Here is a 16333-nt window from a genome sequence, read left to right as displayed (position 1 = left end):
TTCAAGTGTGTGCCTATCAAAGTGCCTTGTGCCCCAGATGGCATTCACTGTGCATCAGAGGATGGCTAGAACGTACAGCCTTTAGTATGGGCAGGGAAGTCCTCAATTCCAGGTCCCGTTTTGCATATTAACCTCTCTTTGCCCCCTAATTTTCCATCCTAGGGTGCACAGCCGCGATTCTTCTGAGGGAGTCGCTCTGCCCTCTGACCTCTAATCTCCTGTCCTTCCAGCGGCCCAGCCACCTTTGTGGCAGGGAGGCAGACACACGTCCCTAGGTAGGGGGCCCACACCTCCCACATGCCCACACTCTCCAGGTGTCTCCCCGGCTCGCCCCGGCACCATTCAGGCGTCCCCCTCATGGGCTCCCTCTTCGGCCCCTCAGGTGTAAGCTGCGGTGCTCCACTGAGCCCAGGGGGGACATCAACAGCATACCGCAGGCACCAACCTCCTCCCCGCTGGTGAATCCAAAAGCCTCCCCCGGGGTCTTCTATCTCTGTTCCGGGGGAGGGGTAGGGGAGTGAACGGCACCAACCTCAGTGGGCCCTGCAAGCCTCAATCCCCCTCTTCTTTGTCAGGTTTCTGCAGATGGGGGCACCACCAGTCCTTCCTTCAGTCCGGGCCCTTCTCCGGGGGCGTGTGGGGAGCCGGTCTCCACGGTGGCATGGTGCGGTAAACTTGGTGTTCAGGGCCAGTCCTAGGTGACAGGCTGCACCACAGTTCTGCGCCACCTATTGGGACAGCCAGCTGGAACCACGGGGCAGGCATCCTCCTCCCCACCTTCCGGCCCATCCTTCTTTCACAAATATTTTGCCTCGGAGCAGGCGGATTCACTCCAAACTTCATCTGGGCGTGCACCAGATGTTTCCCTATGGCAAGCTCTGGTGGGGTTGCTCTGGGGGTGGGGGCGGATAAGGGGTTCTCCGGTCCCTTTTCAATGCTGTGGTTGGGGAGCTCCACGCATATCCTGCATACATCTGCGCAATCCCTGGTTGCCTCCTAGCAAAATGGATTTTAATTGGAATTGTATGCTTAGGGGCTCATGCATGTGCCGGTGTAGTATGCATCCGAAAGTGCCTGTCCTACCCCATCTCTGCTTTCCAGACCATCTCCACCAAACTCTCCTGATTCTCTTTTTGCATTAAAATGTTTTAGTGTAGTGGTTAAGGATCAGTGTCGCCATCAGGATTTTTAGAAGTGAAAAAAAACAATTGCCTTCAACCAAGTCCAGCAAATTTGAGGTACGACAACAATGAAAGCCTCAAAGTTGGGCAACGTTTGGAATACATTTAGTCCACAAAATGGGTACGGCAGTTACACATCGGTAGGGATACCAAGAACTAGAAGTGCAAAGACATGGAATGTTCACTCCATACAGGACAGGGGTAATAAGAGTGGGGTAATCAAGACGAGACCAAGACATCGAGCAGTAGAGTTGGGGCTGGTTAAGATGACTCCAGTGAACCACCACAGATATGGCCAGGCAGTATCTAGCCGTACAGTTCCAGCAAGGGTCCCAAAATATCATTAAATGTGGCAATGTCCCCCCTGTGTCTGCCATGACTTGTTCCATAATGGAGGCAGTTGGCAGTTAATTCGTTGACCCAGTCATCGACACTCATGTGTAATCGTGACTCCCAATTCCACAATGTCGTCTTCTCTGCCATCATGGCAACCCTGAAGAGCCAAACTTTAAATGATTTGGGCAGATTCTGGAGGGATTTATTGTCTCCAATCAGATGGCTGAGTGTTCCTCTAGAGTTGCTGCTTCTCCTGATTTTCGTCATGAAGCACTGTCCAGCACAAGAATCTGTGTGGACCTCAGGTTCCTGCTCCTGTTACTGGTTTATGCACATCATCTGAATAGATCTCAGTAAAGTAAGCAGCCATGAAAAGAGGCATTTGTCACTTCTGTTGAACCCTATGGACTGTCTGCCCATTTGCAGCTGTAAATAATGCTAGTCTGTGGGATTTGTAGCTGCTCCATGGACATCAGAATGCTTGTCCTGCTGCAGAGTTCTTGCGCAATGTGGCAAGTCATTGGGGAATGGAGCAGACCTGAAAAAGGATATTAATTACTTTTTCTGTGTGTTTTTAGTATCTGTGTTCACCCCTACTGGAATGAGGCAGTTAATGAAAAATGTACCCTTAAAAGGTTATGTAAACAGTATATAAGGGACTGATAGGAGTTCATGTTCTATATTTTACATAATTCTATAAGGGAGAGATTCTGTTTCTAAATTTTTTTTAACTATTGTTTGTCGATTTTATTTGTTTTCTATACCATATGTGAAAAACCGGAGAGTGTTTCACAACATAGTCCCTGGAGATCCCATACTCAGGTGGTCAGGGAAAGGCCATCGCTTTTGGATCCCATCCCTGGTGGACAAGTGAGGGAGGATCACCTGGGTAGGGGTCCTCAGAGAGTAGGGCAGAAGCACCTGATCAGTCATGGTATGCCCCTTTTCCCAACACCCATCTAACACCGGTCCCTACCTATTTTATGGGAAACTACAGCTCCCATAATTCCTCACACTTCACACTGACAACACTACTGAGCCGAGGAAGAAGAGGAATGAGGCCAGGAAGATTACCTCTAATGACTTGTAATGGCACCATCCTTTTAATGAGATCAAGCAGAGTTAGACACGTAATCCTAACTACGCACACCTGCCACTTGTTAACACTCCCTGTCAGGATAAAAAGTGGCATGCACACAGGCACACTCTGAGTGATGCTGGGTACGAGAAGGAGCAGCTCTTCCGGGGCTGATGCGAACCAGGCTATCGAGGTTGGAAGGCCAAGGGGCTGCTCTGCACTTGCAGAGAACAAGAGGGAGCCAGGCGAGAATTCAATACTTTCAGAAAGCCATAAGCATTCCAAGACTGAAAGCGTTTGAGAAGAAAGCATGCACCTTCAAAGTGCTTCAAGGCGGCCCGCTCCCCTTCCAGGTGAACAACGAAGTCGCCGAGCAGCAGAGGAGGTATTGGTAACGGCCGTGACTGCTACATGAAAGGTGTTGAAGAAAGAAACCCAATTAACACGACCGGTGAGTTATCGAAGGCAACACAGGCCCGGTTTGTGTTAAAGGGAAATGAAACTGTAACAAGAGTTGAAGGTTACGCGTTTATCAGCACAAGCGCAATGGAAAAGACAATTGCTGAACTATGATGAGAGTATACAAAGTAACACAGTGGTCCTGCGAGGCCGAATCGCACATTTGAAACTCTCTGTAAAATGTTTGAAGTTGTGGTAAAGCGGGAAACGATGAAGAGAACGTAACTGTGATCCTGAATGAAAGTGTATTGAGTGGAAAACCGAACTATATGAACTTTAAATATGCCAAGAGGACAAAGTATGAACTTAAAGCACGCTAAGAGGGAAAAGTAAAGAAATGATAATTAAAAGAAACTACAAGTACCGAGAAGCATTGGTGTTGATAGTTGATGAAGATTGTCATATTGTTTAAAGAGAGGTCGAAGTAGTCATGCAGAGGTCTACGTAAAATCCTTGCAGTTTCGAAAGTCTTCAAAAGTAAAAATAAAATAATACAAAAGTTGTATGAAACAAAACTTTGGGAAGGGAACCCCACAAAGAGAAAAGAGGGTTTAAACCCAGCGGAGGGAGACCCATGTGAGAAGTGAAATCACAAAAGTCAAGTATGAAAAGAAAGACCGGCTCGAGCCGGCGGAGGGAAGCCTGTGCTGAATTGTGGTAAAGTACAAGTAAGAGTTGAACTGTGCATTTGTGGCAAGGCGGACAAAGCCTAAATAACTTGTTGAACTTTCAAAAGCTTGAATCCCATGCCAAAATGTTGCATTATACCAGTAAGCCAAAGTGGGCCAGATTGACGGAACTCTGCCAACCTCCTATCCTTTTTAGAATCTCTCGAGACTGCGTATTTTTGAAAGTGCGGAAGGGATTTGTTACCTATGCCATTCTGACATTTCTTTTGTGATGCTATTTTGCCTTTTTATATACCCATTACACATTTGTCATTTGAGAAGGAGGGCAAGGTCCGTTTTTTAATATTTTTTAGTACAAGCCTTTTTTATTTTGACTAGACTGACTTGGACTTGTTTGTTATTTGTTTAATGGTCGAGACTACTCCCATTGTAGAGTTTGGGCCAGTTAGGTATTCTCCCAACTATATCAAATACAAAATAAAGGTTTTTGAAACTTGCATCTACTGTGTCCGTGTCTACTGTTGATATCATATTTCGGTTACATATGTAGAAGAATACAGGTAGTATAATAATGAGACGACTGTGGACAAACATTCAAAATATGTATTGACAGTGATAATAGAATTCTCAACTGTATTATGGTTGTATACATTTGTGACATCATTAACATGTTTTTTAATAATATGGTACTGATGTAACATTAATGGAACTTTCCTTTATGCATATGATCACTTATCTAATATGTTATATCATTGATGATGTCATTGGTGAAGTCATCAGATGACATTTGTGATGTAATCTCCGGCATCTTGTGTGGAATTTGAGTCCTACACATTGCTGGGTGGAAGAGGGTGCATGGCTCACCACAAGTCTCTGAAATTGTCCTTTTCCTCTTTTTGTATTGTTATAATAATATCCCTTCAACTGAATGTTTCACCTAATTTTAAAGAATGTATAATTGAAGTTTAATCATAACATATCTATATATGTATCTGATGATAACTCCTGCCCTTATCATTCGAGAGGATGAACGAGGTGATGGGCCACTCAGATAGAAGCTCTTGGGTATATTATGAAAGGGGGGGGGTATTAAACATAACATGCAAAAGCATACCAAGAAAGAGAGAACAAGAGTGTAAGTGAGAGAGTCTCTTGACACAGTAGTTGGCACATTTGCTATGGAGACTGTGGGTGTTACCATGGTGATTCTGGGGTGGTAAGGCATGCCAGGTGAGAGAGAGATGTTCAGATAAAGATAGAATACCACAGAAAGTAAGGTATCTTCAGAGCGCAGTGCATGTGACCCACCCTTTGTGTTCTTTTTGCAGACACAGATGCAATGGCAGCACTGGCATTCCTGTGCTTGGAGCGTTCTCGTCTTTACGGATCTGATCTAAACAAGAAGCTCAAAACAGCCTCAGAAAGGTTAAAAGAAAATATTCTGGAATCTCAAAAAGAAGATGGTGTTTTGGGAAACCTGTACAGCACAGCACTTGGTGTGCAGGTAGGGAGCTATGCTGCATCAATTTGATTCCTGTGAGAGGGGAGGTGGGTGGGATGTTTGCCTTTGGGATAGTACCTGGAAAATGATGGGAGAGCAACATGCACAGAAGAAAGCTCTGATGGCCTGAGTCGCAAAGATTTGCTCTGGAGCCAATTGGGAGAGTACTAGGACTCAAAAAACAGGGGGAAGCCCAATTCTATTGAGAGGGGTACATTTGGGCTAAATCTGAACAACATAAACAAAAGGATCCACGTTAGTCAGTGTGCAATTAATCACAACAAAATGGATCACTTATGTGAATTCCTGTTGAGTTTCCCCCAAGAAATAATTAGGTACAACTTGGTGAAAAACGTTGTATTGTTATGCATTAATAAAGCATCTGTGAGCAACAGAGTAATCAACAGCATTGTGAACTTGGATCACACGTTTTGACAACATTGAAAAAATAACCAAAAAAAAGGTTGCATACCCATGTATATGCAACATTTTTCAATCCCTAATAATGGTTTGGGATCTTCCTCAGGGGCAGAAGGAACACTTAAGTGTTAATATGTGAACTATGCTCCCTTATTCAGAATGATAAAAATGTATGCTATTACAAGACAAGTTGTAATGAATGCCGATACCATAGTACCTGGAAAAAAGTGGGGAAAGTATAAAAAAAAAAAAGAAAACACCTTTCCAATGTACACTTATACACGTAGAGCGAAAAGACAAACATGAATTTCTCACTCACTGCCCACAAGTGAGGACATGCTCAGATTATATATCAGGTTTTTGTGTACTCTTGGTCTCATTTGTAGATGAGGACTTGAAGTATGAAAACATAATAAATCATCTAAATGGATGTCATTTCGGATTCTCTGCAGTGTGAGAGAGAGAAAAAAAAATCTCAAAAAATGTCACCTGGGGAAAGTTCCTAAACATGTAAATTTACTGTTTTGGCTTGTACGATGAAATTCATTCTGCTAAAAGATGTTTAGAACAATCAGAAAAGTCAAATTGTCACACAATATGAATTCTGAGTACCCTGTGAAAAGCACAGTGAGTGTACTAAACAAATGTATGTATAAAACACCCAGGGAGTTCAATGGCGCAATACTTTCTTCTGGATAATGGCACCTGGAAGGCATGCATTATTTGAAGACTAGCACTACAACAGGACGTACACACCATGTCAGGCGAGCTGTAAAGAAGCGGCATGAAGGCAGAGAGCTAAACCACTGGAGTGTGATTATGCTTAGCCAGTAAAGACTGAGGCTCCCGATCATCTTGCATAAAACAAATGCATATATTGCATCAGTAACAATGAGCTCAGAAACTGAAGATTTGTTAACATAACTACACATCAAAACATCGGCAACAATGTCATAAGTATATGTTGGAACAGTGAATGATTTTATGAAAATGAAAGAAATCAAAACTGCAAGTAATAATCGATTTAAAAGTGTCATAGATGTGCTAGATGGCATGTGGCCAATGTCTGTAAAATGTACAGCCGTTGCAGTCCTTCATTTAGTCCATCCAAATGCGATCTTGACTTTAAAAAAAATAAGACGTCGTTCCGGGGGTATCAATCTTCTTGGCACATCTTTTCCTGCATAATTTTTGACGAGAACAGGCCAAAAGAAATCAATATTGCAATGCCCCGCTTGAAGGAAATGTTGTACCATGGGAGCAATCATAGTCTTGTTTCTGGTGCCTCTCCGATGTTTGACAATCCATAGCCACATTTTTCTCTACCAATTTGAATATATTGAAGACCACAGGGACAAGTTATGAAATATACAACTTCGCTGCTATTCCAGTTAGTTAAGTCTAATTATTTCCATATAGAGGCAAGACCAATGTCTACTTCTCTATTCACTTCAGTCTGGTTACAAGCAATACAATTACCACACAGATAATGACCATGGGGACATGGCATTCCCCAAATTTCAGTAATATTTTGAGTGAGTTCTAGAGAGATCTCTAAAGTTAGAGCTATGATTGAAAGCGTACAGTGGTTTCAATATCTTGGAAGGGACCATTCTCCAAAATCTTCCAATGCTTTCAAATCACTTGTTTTATTTTGTTTGAAAGATTAGCATATGGGTTAACACACACAATATGGTCAGAGATGGTACTTCTTCTAGAGTATTCAAGTTCTTCTTGGTTGTTTTTTTAGCAGCAAGTTTGAAAACTTTCTTGACCATTTTGTTGGGGTATTGTGGCATAATTTATTCATTAAAATAGTGGCATGTTCTTCAAAATTAGTAAATTCACTGCTTTTGCGGTGCAATCTAAGGAATTGTCCATACAGTGAGTTGTATTAGAACTGTCCCAAGTTATCATCACATCCTCAAAATAATGCTTCAGCAAAAATGCTTTGGAAAATCTGCTCTCAACACTAAAAAGCAAGGTTTCTTCAAATCATTCAGCATACAAATTGGCCACATTTGGGGCAACAGTGGCTCCTATGGCAGTATCTATAACTTGGTGAAAAAGACGTTGGTCAGGGCGAAAGAAATTTTTTATGAGAGTGGTCTGCCTGCGCCATAAAATAAAGTCCTGTGTTTTACTACTAAGGGGCTCATTGCAAGTTTGGTGGTATCTCCAGGGTAAATCTGTCGAGATATCACCAAACTGTAATACTGTTACCGCTACTTGGTCGGCGGTATTACCACCGGATTACAAATGGTGGTAGTGGTGTTAGTCCCCATTTAATTGTAGTCTATAGGACCCCATGCAGGATCTCGGCAGAATTTGCACGCTGGTACTTCCACCAGGAATAATTCCACCAAAATGTGGCAGAAAGGTGGCAGATTTACCTGCAGCTCATAGCTGGAGGTGAATCCTCCAACTTACTGCCAATCACATAGTTGGGCGGTAAGGCCCCAAGTTCCTCATGATGAAGGTCTCGATCAAGGGTGCACAAGTGGCTTTGCTGGATGGCCGGATGTAATTTGTGGCAAGCTGAACTTTCTAAGGGGGTCCTGCAGGCTTTTTACCAGATAAATGTAAAAATGAAGTGAGAAAAAACATGCATTCTAAAATGAACTTATTAAATGTATTGTTCTATTTCTTAATGTTCCGAGAATGTCCTGAAATATTTCATACGAACATAATGAAAACAATGTTTGTTAGAGGAAGGTACATTATGCCTGCGGTTAACAAAACAAGGATGCTGACAAAAGCATCCCACCCAAACCTGAGGTGTACTGTGGGCAGCTTTTATTTTTTTTAAAAAGGACATTGCAGTTTGACTTAACCAATACCATGTTCCATTTCAACTGTCAACAATATATGAGGGGAAACCCCTAATGTTGAGTACTTGGGGTTCAGCAAAGTACTCTTACACAATTGTAACCAACATTTCCAATTAAAAAAACCGTTTGTTACAATTTATAATGCATTACATGCTAAATGATTCCTCAGGACAATATGCTTTTGACCAATATTTTGATTTTATTGGTTCTTTCCTTGTTGCAGCAGTTACTTAGTGCAATTATATGACATCAATTTCCTAATCATTGGAATCCTGTTTCTTTTGATATTTTTCTTTTTGAAGAACTAGGATGAACATGAACTCATTAGCATCAAAATATATAGTAGACAGCAACTTTAAACACTAACCTAATGTGAAAAATAAATAAAGCACCACGTGCTTTGAAAACCACTAAACACCCAAATAAACACTTGTTTTAAATCATGGTCTACGTCTCCAATTCTATGGATGAGGAATGCTCTTTTCCCCAATTCTGTGCAGCGGGGTGGTGCAGCCACTGCTCACATTCAGATATTTTGGAGGCTCCATAGTTCGACCACCTTCCTCAGGACATTATTCTACATATGGACCCTTGCACTGTGATGCTTTTCCCATTTCTTCCCACAGTTCGCAGACTGGAATGCCTACTGTTCATAGATTTGGAATCTTTTAGGAATGTTTGACCTGTGTCTGGTTCTTTGATTTATCACACAGTTTTTCAATGCAAGAGTGTTTGGAGCAGGTCCATTGTTCCAATGGTTGGGCCAGGGAGCATGGTCCTAGTGTTGCCCGTCTTTAGAAAATGTCATCTCTCCGACGATATATCATCCGCGCTGCTTTCGTATTATTTGAAGAATTTCCTCTCTGCTGCACTGTCTTGATTTTCAAAACATGCTCGCGATCAAGTCCGTTATGTGTAATTCTGAGATTGTGGCGGCATATCTCGTCCTCGCAATGGGGATCTGCTGTATTTGTGGCTGTATCAGCACTACAATACCAAAAATGAAATGCAATAATTTGAAGAAAGACACTTTCTATATTGAGTTCGAGGTGCTATGCCTTCAAAAGGTAAGTATTGTGTGCTTTAGGAGATTTAAAAAATGTTTCAAAAAAGCCAATGCAATTTACAAAATTGGCAATTTACACAACTCCATTTAGCAACCACTTTTTGTCTAAAATTCAAGGCATAATTTCTTTTCCATGGTACAAATGAAGCAATGGCTGCACTGAAGAAATGTTGCTTCACTTGGTTTGGTGATTTTGTTTTCTTAGATGTATAAAAATAAACGAGAATTAAGTTGTCCGTCTTTTATTTCAGTGTTGCTTTGTTTGGTCCAGAAATGACCAGAAAAGGGCCGAACCTTATTCTTGAACTCCTCTGGTCTGGAGGGCCATGAATCAAGATGTGAAGGGCAACATCTGGCCTCGGGCCATATGTTCGGCACCCATGGTCTAGATGTTTAATAATATCCAAGACGTTATCTTGAGGAATACTGGTATACAGGGAGAGAATGTCACATGTGAGGAGTATATTTTTAGCCTCATCAAAAGGGGTACCTTCTATCATGTTGATGATGTGTACATATTTTTTGACATAAGACCTCATTTCGGGAATGTGTTGTTTCAAAAAATGATCGCAAATCTAGATAAAGGTTGAAGAATAGTCTATTCAACATAGTTTGGGTCTCCTGGGAGGCTTTGTGAGGTTTTTGTTAATTTTAGGAAGTGTTTAAAAAATAGTTGATCCACATGAACATTGTGTGGGATAGGCAGCTTCTTGACTTGAGAGCCTGGCAAAATCCACTTCCTGTTGTATATGCATTTTGCTCATGTTCATTGACTCTTCAGTGGGATCAGTCTCTAAAGATGGATGACTAGTAACATTGCTAAGTTGTCGCATGCACTCTGTAATGTAATCTGCTTTATTGGGAAGTAAATTACCCCCTCCCCCTCTTGTCTGTGTATTTATAACCTAATCAGGGTTGTTTTTGAGGGAACAAATTGTTCTTTGCAGTTTAAATTGGAATATTGAACCTTATTGTATTTCTCTATGAGATCCATGTCTTTCAGAAAACAATGTTATAAATCCTGGTATTAAGTGCAAATGTGCTACTTACTTTAAAAGTAGAGGCTAGTCTCAGTAATACACGATTATCACTTTCAACCTGAGGTGTTCACAGAAAGTATTCTTTCAAATATATTTCTTGCATCAACTTTAAATTCACCTCCAAATGAATCGGGATCATGTTGATGGGATGTCAGTGTTGTTAACTGTTGTTCCCTGATGCTTTATTGATGCGTAATACAACGTTTTTCACTAACTAAGTTGCTCCTAACTATTTCTTGGGGGAATCCAACAGGAATTGACATATGTTGTTATCCTGTTTGTTGTGATTAATTGCACACTGACTGACAGGGGTTCTTTTGTTTATGCAAATCAGGAGATGCATCATCTCAGATTTGCTCCTGCTACCTTAAACCCTGTTCACAGAGCCTAAAACTACAGCAAATATGGAGCGTCCTACCTAGAGCATCTATGAGATGCTCATGTGTAACAGAGTCGCAATGATTTGCTCCACTGTACCTCAGATATGCTGTAGGCACCTCCAGATTTGCAATACCTGTATGATTTGGGAGTCTTATGGCATCTATTGATTTGCTCTAGTGCAAATCTTGTAAATCAAGCCCATTGTCTTTTCACCCCAGGACAGACCTGCAGTCTTTCCTCTGCAACTTCTATTGTTCGACCACGTAAGGATGCAAGCCCCCAAATTAACTTGTGATTGGGAGCAAAGAGTTCACTTAGCTCCTTCATTCTTTTAGCTGCCACTAAATCCCGAGGCCACCACATTCATAAGCTCCCATACTTCTTTCCAGGCTTTCGCTCAGGATGTGGATTCCATCTAGCAATTCAGAAATCCATTCTCATGCCAGCCATATCTGTTTTCGGCTACTGCAATCCTGGCTTTCAGAGGCAGGCAGAGGACATGATCATTTATGGTTATAGTCCTATTTCATTCATTCTCTTAGGGAAGAATGTTTAGGTGCGATTCTGTATTAAATGTTTAGCACAGACTCCCTCTAGAACACCCCCGGGGTGCAATTAGGCTGTGCCCCACGGGAATCTGCTGCCAATCATTGTAGCCAACATAAGTATCAACGATACTTGCACATGAAAAGAGGTGTCTCTGGTACCCCCTGAAGCTGAGAGGCTTAGGATCTCTCAGGGACCATCAGTACTTATCAGTGACACAGTTGGTAAACCAGCTTTAATTGTTTCAGTTTTAATTTCTGATTATTGGTCACTGCTTGAAGGCTGAGTGGGAAGGAGAGGTCGATTGACAAGGTGATTATCTGGGTCATTGTAGCATCTATGCAACAAACGTGTGTTTAGCAAGGGGCCCTTCAGGGCATAGATGCATCTGTAGCGGGATGATCATATTACGCACCTTATTGGGGGACAGATGTAAGCGGGCACATAATATACTGTGAGAAATCTGAAGGTACTCTCACCTCCACTCACCAGGGATCTTCTGTTCAGGTGGCCAGGGAAGGGCCATCGCTTTTGGATCCCAACCCTGGGGGTGGACAAGCGAGGGAAGATTACCTGAGTAGAGGGTCCTTGGGGATTGGAGAGAGAGTGCCTGTGGGTGAGACATGGTACCCCCCTTTTCCAACACTGATTTACCCTACTCTCCCCCAGCCTGTATAGGATATTGCCATTGATATCTGTCCTACCCTCTGAATTGACATCAGGTACTTCAGCGAGGAAGAAGTCTCAAAGAGTAATGCAGAACTCCCTCTAGAAATAACAGTATAGTACTGACACGAGGAAGAGGTCTATAGAGCAATACCATTACTCAAACCAAACATGTCCCATTATTAGGGTCAGGCAATGTCGGGCAATTGAGTCTGATACCTTGCACCTGCAACCTATTATTGACTGGCAGCTGTATAAAAGGAGAAACCCCAGAGAGCAAAGAGAGCTCTTTGGGAGAGGAGCTGAAAGGAAGCCAAGCCCAGATGTCGCGCAGATGAAAAAACAGAACACCAAGATGCGATGATGAAGCAGAGAGAGGTTGCCTGCGGGAACGTGGCGAAAGAATTGAGTCTCCAGAGAATCAGTTGCAGTAGTAAGAGGAAGCCGTATGTACAAGCGGTCCCTTACTGGTGGCTTCAGAGTGCTCATACCCCTGGGCGGAGAAGCAACCCAGTAGTGCCTAAAGGCAGAAACCGTGGGAGCGAAGAAGTGGCAAGATCCCACAGAGTGACGGTGAGTTTCATGTGTTAAGAAACCCTGTGCGCGAGTGAATGCAAGTGACTGGATACAGTGTAGCGGAGTGGATGCGTGCAGTCGGCACGTTGTTGAAAGTCTCCAAACGAAGGCGAAAAGCCTTAACAAGAGGATAATAGAAGTGAACAATGACCTGAAAGCTAATGTGTATAAAACATTGTATCAGAGTGATCGCGTACCATGAAAGACAAGTGTTGGAAGGTTTCTGAACAATGGGCAAATCCTTGCAAGTATCAAGGACAAATAATGTGCAACAGAAAAGGGGAGCAAAATGACGTGTGAGCAAAATGAAGTGAGAGCAAAATAAGAAAAAGCAATGTACCCTGAAGAAAGGTTAAAACTTGAGCAAAACGCAATGAAGAGAGTTTGGGAAGCTAAGGGCACATGGTTGCACAACCTGTAATGGGTTGACCATGCGGTCTATCAACTGCGCTTAGACCAGAGGGCCCCAACGTAGGAGACTGGAATTTTGGGAAGGATAACCCAGAGCCCTGTTGAATATTGAAGAATAGTTGTTGAATCTTGTGAATTAAATTACTTAAAGCTTGGGGAAGGGAATCCAGAGTAACCCGCTGAACATTGTTAACCAGAAGGTATTTAGAGCTTGGGGAAAGGAACCCTGAGAAACCTGTTGAACTTTGTGAAACCAAGGGGCTTTCTGCGTTGGGAAAGGAATCCTAGGAAGCCTAATAGCCTTTATGAATAGAGTGCTTTAAAGCTTGGGGAAGGTAGCCCAAAGAAACATTAGTGAACTTTATGAAACAAATATGTTTTGAACCTGGAGAGAAGCTTGTTGACCCTTATGAATCAGAGTGCATTAAAACTTGGGGAAGGGAGCCCTGGGAAACCCTGGTGAACTTTGTGAATTCATATGCTTTGAACTTGAAGGGAGCCAGAGACGAACTCCAGCGGAACTCTGTTTTTGCAATTTACTTTTGAGCACTATTTTTGTTGAACAAGAAAATCCCTTCACTGTGTTTAGTTAGATGTGAGGGCAATCATAGGTTTTTGACACAGACAGACTTTTGTTTTGGCCTTTGGGCTTCGACCTTCCTTAGTTGAATCAGTTGTGGGAAATCTCAAATTAGAGATAGGGCAAGCTAGGCCTCACACCATCCTGAACTTAAATAAAGACGTTTACTGTTTAAAACTTCAACCCTGTTGTCTGTATCATCTCTTGATACCATGCCTGTCTCACAATACATCTCATGCCTTAACATATAACCTGACCCGCCTCTTACCTGTTTCCAAACCCTGCTTGCACTGGTCCGAGATCCACCCTGTGAGACCTGCTGTGAATGTGGTGAAGGTAGGCAAAAAGTCAGAAGGTTAGGGCAAGATCCCCAAATACCCCTAAGGAAAAAAGTAAGTAACTGGAAAGGTGGATAAAGGAATGCTGGTGTACGGTTCTAGTTTTAGTTGTTATACGCTCTCTTATACTTTTCACTTCCGGTAAACCAGGAGGGTTTGAGAGTTGTTTTTCCAAAAAGGGAAATCACAAGACACTATTGTGAAAAACCTAATGGTTTTTCCTTTCCCACTCCTGGGGAATCTTCCAAACAGATGGCCAGGGGAGGGACATCGCTTTTGGATCCCGACCCCAGTGGCGGACTGGCGAGGCAGTATCACCTGGGTGGAGGGCCCCTCGGGATTGGGGAGGGATTACCCGAGGGTGAGACATGGTATCCTCCCCTTTTAAGTAATACCCTACCTAAGATCCCCTCAGCCTACTGTCAGCGAGGCCCCTGGTTTCCCAAGAACCCTCAATGCTTCTCCTGTCTTAATAACATTACGACAGAACACCTACACTCAAAATGACTTTTATCTTTCTATGAATGACCCTCTAATGAGGACAGGCGAAGTTAGACACTTAGCTATGATCACGGACACCTGAATCCAATTGAGAACCAAACTTAGTATAAAAGGTGGAACCCAGATTCACAAAGGGAGAACGGAAAGCCAGGAAGGCTAAGGCGAGTTTGAGGCCATTTAGAACCAGGCTTAAGAGAACGGATGCCGAGGTGCTACAAGGCTGCAGGTTGAAGCAGGATAAAGCGTGGCGAGGGAGCCATGTCGCCAAGAATCTGAAAAGGGTTGTCAAAGGAAGCAGAGAAGCTGGTTAATCTCTCGAACGTTGTGCAAAGAGATTGCTCGTTTCCCTGGGACAGTGAAGCCGCCCAGGATGGTCTGAGGGGCAGGAGGAGAGATACTATGAACTTGGATAAAAGAACGGTGAAGGACACGTTGTTAAAGTACAGTCTGCGAGTTCAAGTGATGAGAGAAATGATTACAAAGTTGCAAGCAAGGTTACGAATAAGAAGCAAGATGCATTGAAAGAAAACTTCGATGGTTTTGAGCTGTGATGAAACAAAGTAACAGAGTGGTCATGTGGAATGCTGCATTGTCGAAAGTCTCTGTGCAATGTAAAAGTATCGCTGAGGTGAAAAGCGAGTTGAGTAAAGTTGATGTAAGTGAAAGCCGATGGGAAAGGCTATGGAAGAGAATATTGAGTGACGCAAGATCCCGATGGGATCGGATGAAACAGAACTGAGTGATCAAATGAATTGACAAGAAAGTGGAACTTGTGAGGGTGCTAAGGAGCACGTTTGAGACAGAGACAGGGAAGTAAAACTTATCGTGGTGCTAGAAGGCATGCTTGAGGCAAGACTAACAGAATATAATAAATACCATAACCAGAACGCAAGTGTCGGAGAGGGCAGGCATGGGAATAACTAAAGCTGTGCGGTTTCAAAAAGACTTCGACATAAAACGCATGAGGAAAGCAGGAAGATTGTGGAAGGGAACCTGTGTATCAAGATTATGAAATATTGTAATATAAAATATTAAAGAGTTGAAAGTAACAAGTAAAGGTGGTCTATGTACCGGTGAGGAAAGACGGAAAGATCCACCCAGGAACATTGTTAGATTAGAGAGGCTTGAATCAAGCAAGGGAAGCCTGAGAAAAAGAACATTGTTAAAACAGAACTGTGCTACACTAGAGAGCATTGAATCAAGCGAGGGAAGCCTGAGAGTAGCACATGAACTGTGCCGAATAAGAACACTATTGAACAGCTTTTTTGTAAACTAACTGAACTTTTGGATATTCTTTTGAGACACTTATATATTTTATCCCATAACCGACACATTGTTAAGTTAGAACGTGAGGGCAAGCATAGGTTTGACACAGACAGATTCTTTACTTTTGACAGACTGACTTTTGGAATATTCTGTCTTTGTTATTTTTATGGTCAAGACTACTCCCATTTAGAAATAGGGCAAGTTAGGCATTTTTCAGATCCTATTTTTTATAAATAAAGGTTTTTGAAACTTGTATGCTTGTGTCAGTGTCTACCTCTGAGCACCTTGCCATTCTCACACTATGTATAAATTAAACTAATCCTAAGCAGCTGCATATCTAAACAAAAAGGTAAAAAGAGTCCTTTTAAATATTAAAAATATAAAAAAAATTACAAAAATATATACAACATCCATACAGTGCTGGCCAGGGCTGTCTCAAGGTCTTTTCTGCTGCACTCTCTTGATGTTCTCTGGGTCTTGACACGCTCTCTTGAGGTGGTTCAGGCTAGCAGTAGGCACCAGGCAGA

The 16333-nt window shown here is 42.5% G+C and overlaps 1 protein-coding gene across 8 annotated transcripts in view; it reads left to right on the top strand.

Annotated features, from left to right (window-relative positions):
- The window catches only part of TCN2 (transcobalamin 2), a 361155-nt gene that overhangs the window by 200136 nt on the left and 144686 nt on the right, over positions 1–16333 (top strand). For all 8 annotated transcript variants that reach the window (XM_069619162.1, XM_069619163.1, XM_069619159.1 and 5 more), the window contains exon 6: positions 5012–5187. In XM_069619162.1, coding sequence (XP_069475263.1) covers positions 5012–5187 — 176 coding nt within the window. The remainder of the gene's footprint in view (positions 1–5011; positions 5188–16333) is intronic.

The sequence above is a fragment of the Ambystoma mexicanum genome, chromosome 10, assembly GCF_040938575.1.
Source record: "Ambystoma mexicanum isolate Mex_15411 chromosome 10, UKY_AmexF1_1, whole genome shotgun sequence".
Classification (NCBI taxonomy): Eukaryota; Metazoa; Chordata; class Amphibia; order Caudata; family Ambystomatidae; genus Ambystoma; species Ambystoma mexicanum.
This window is presented reverse-complemented; position numbering and strand designations above follow the sequence as displayed.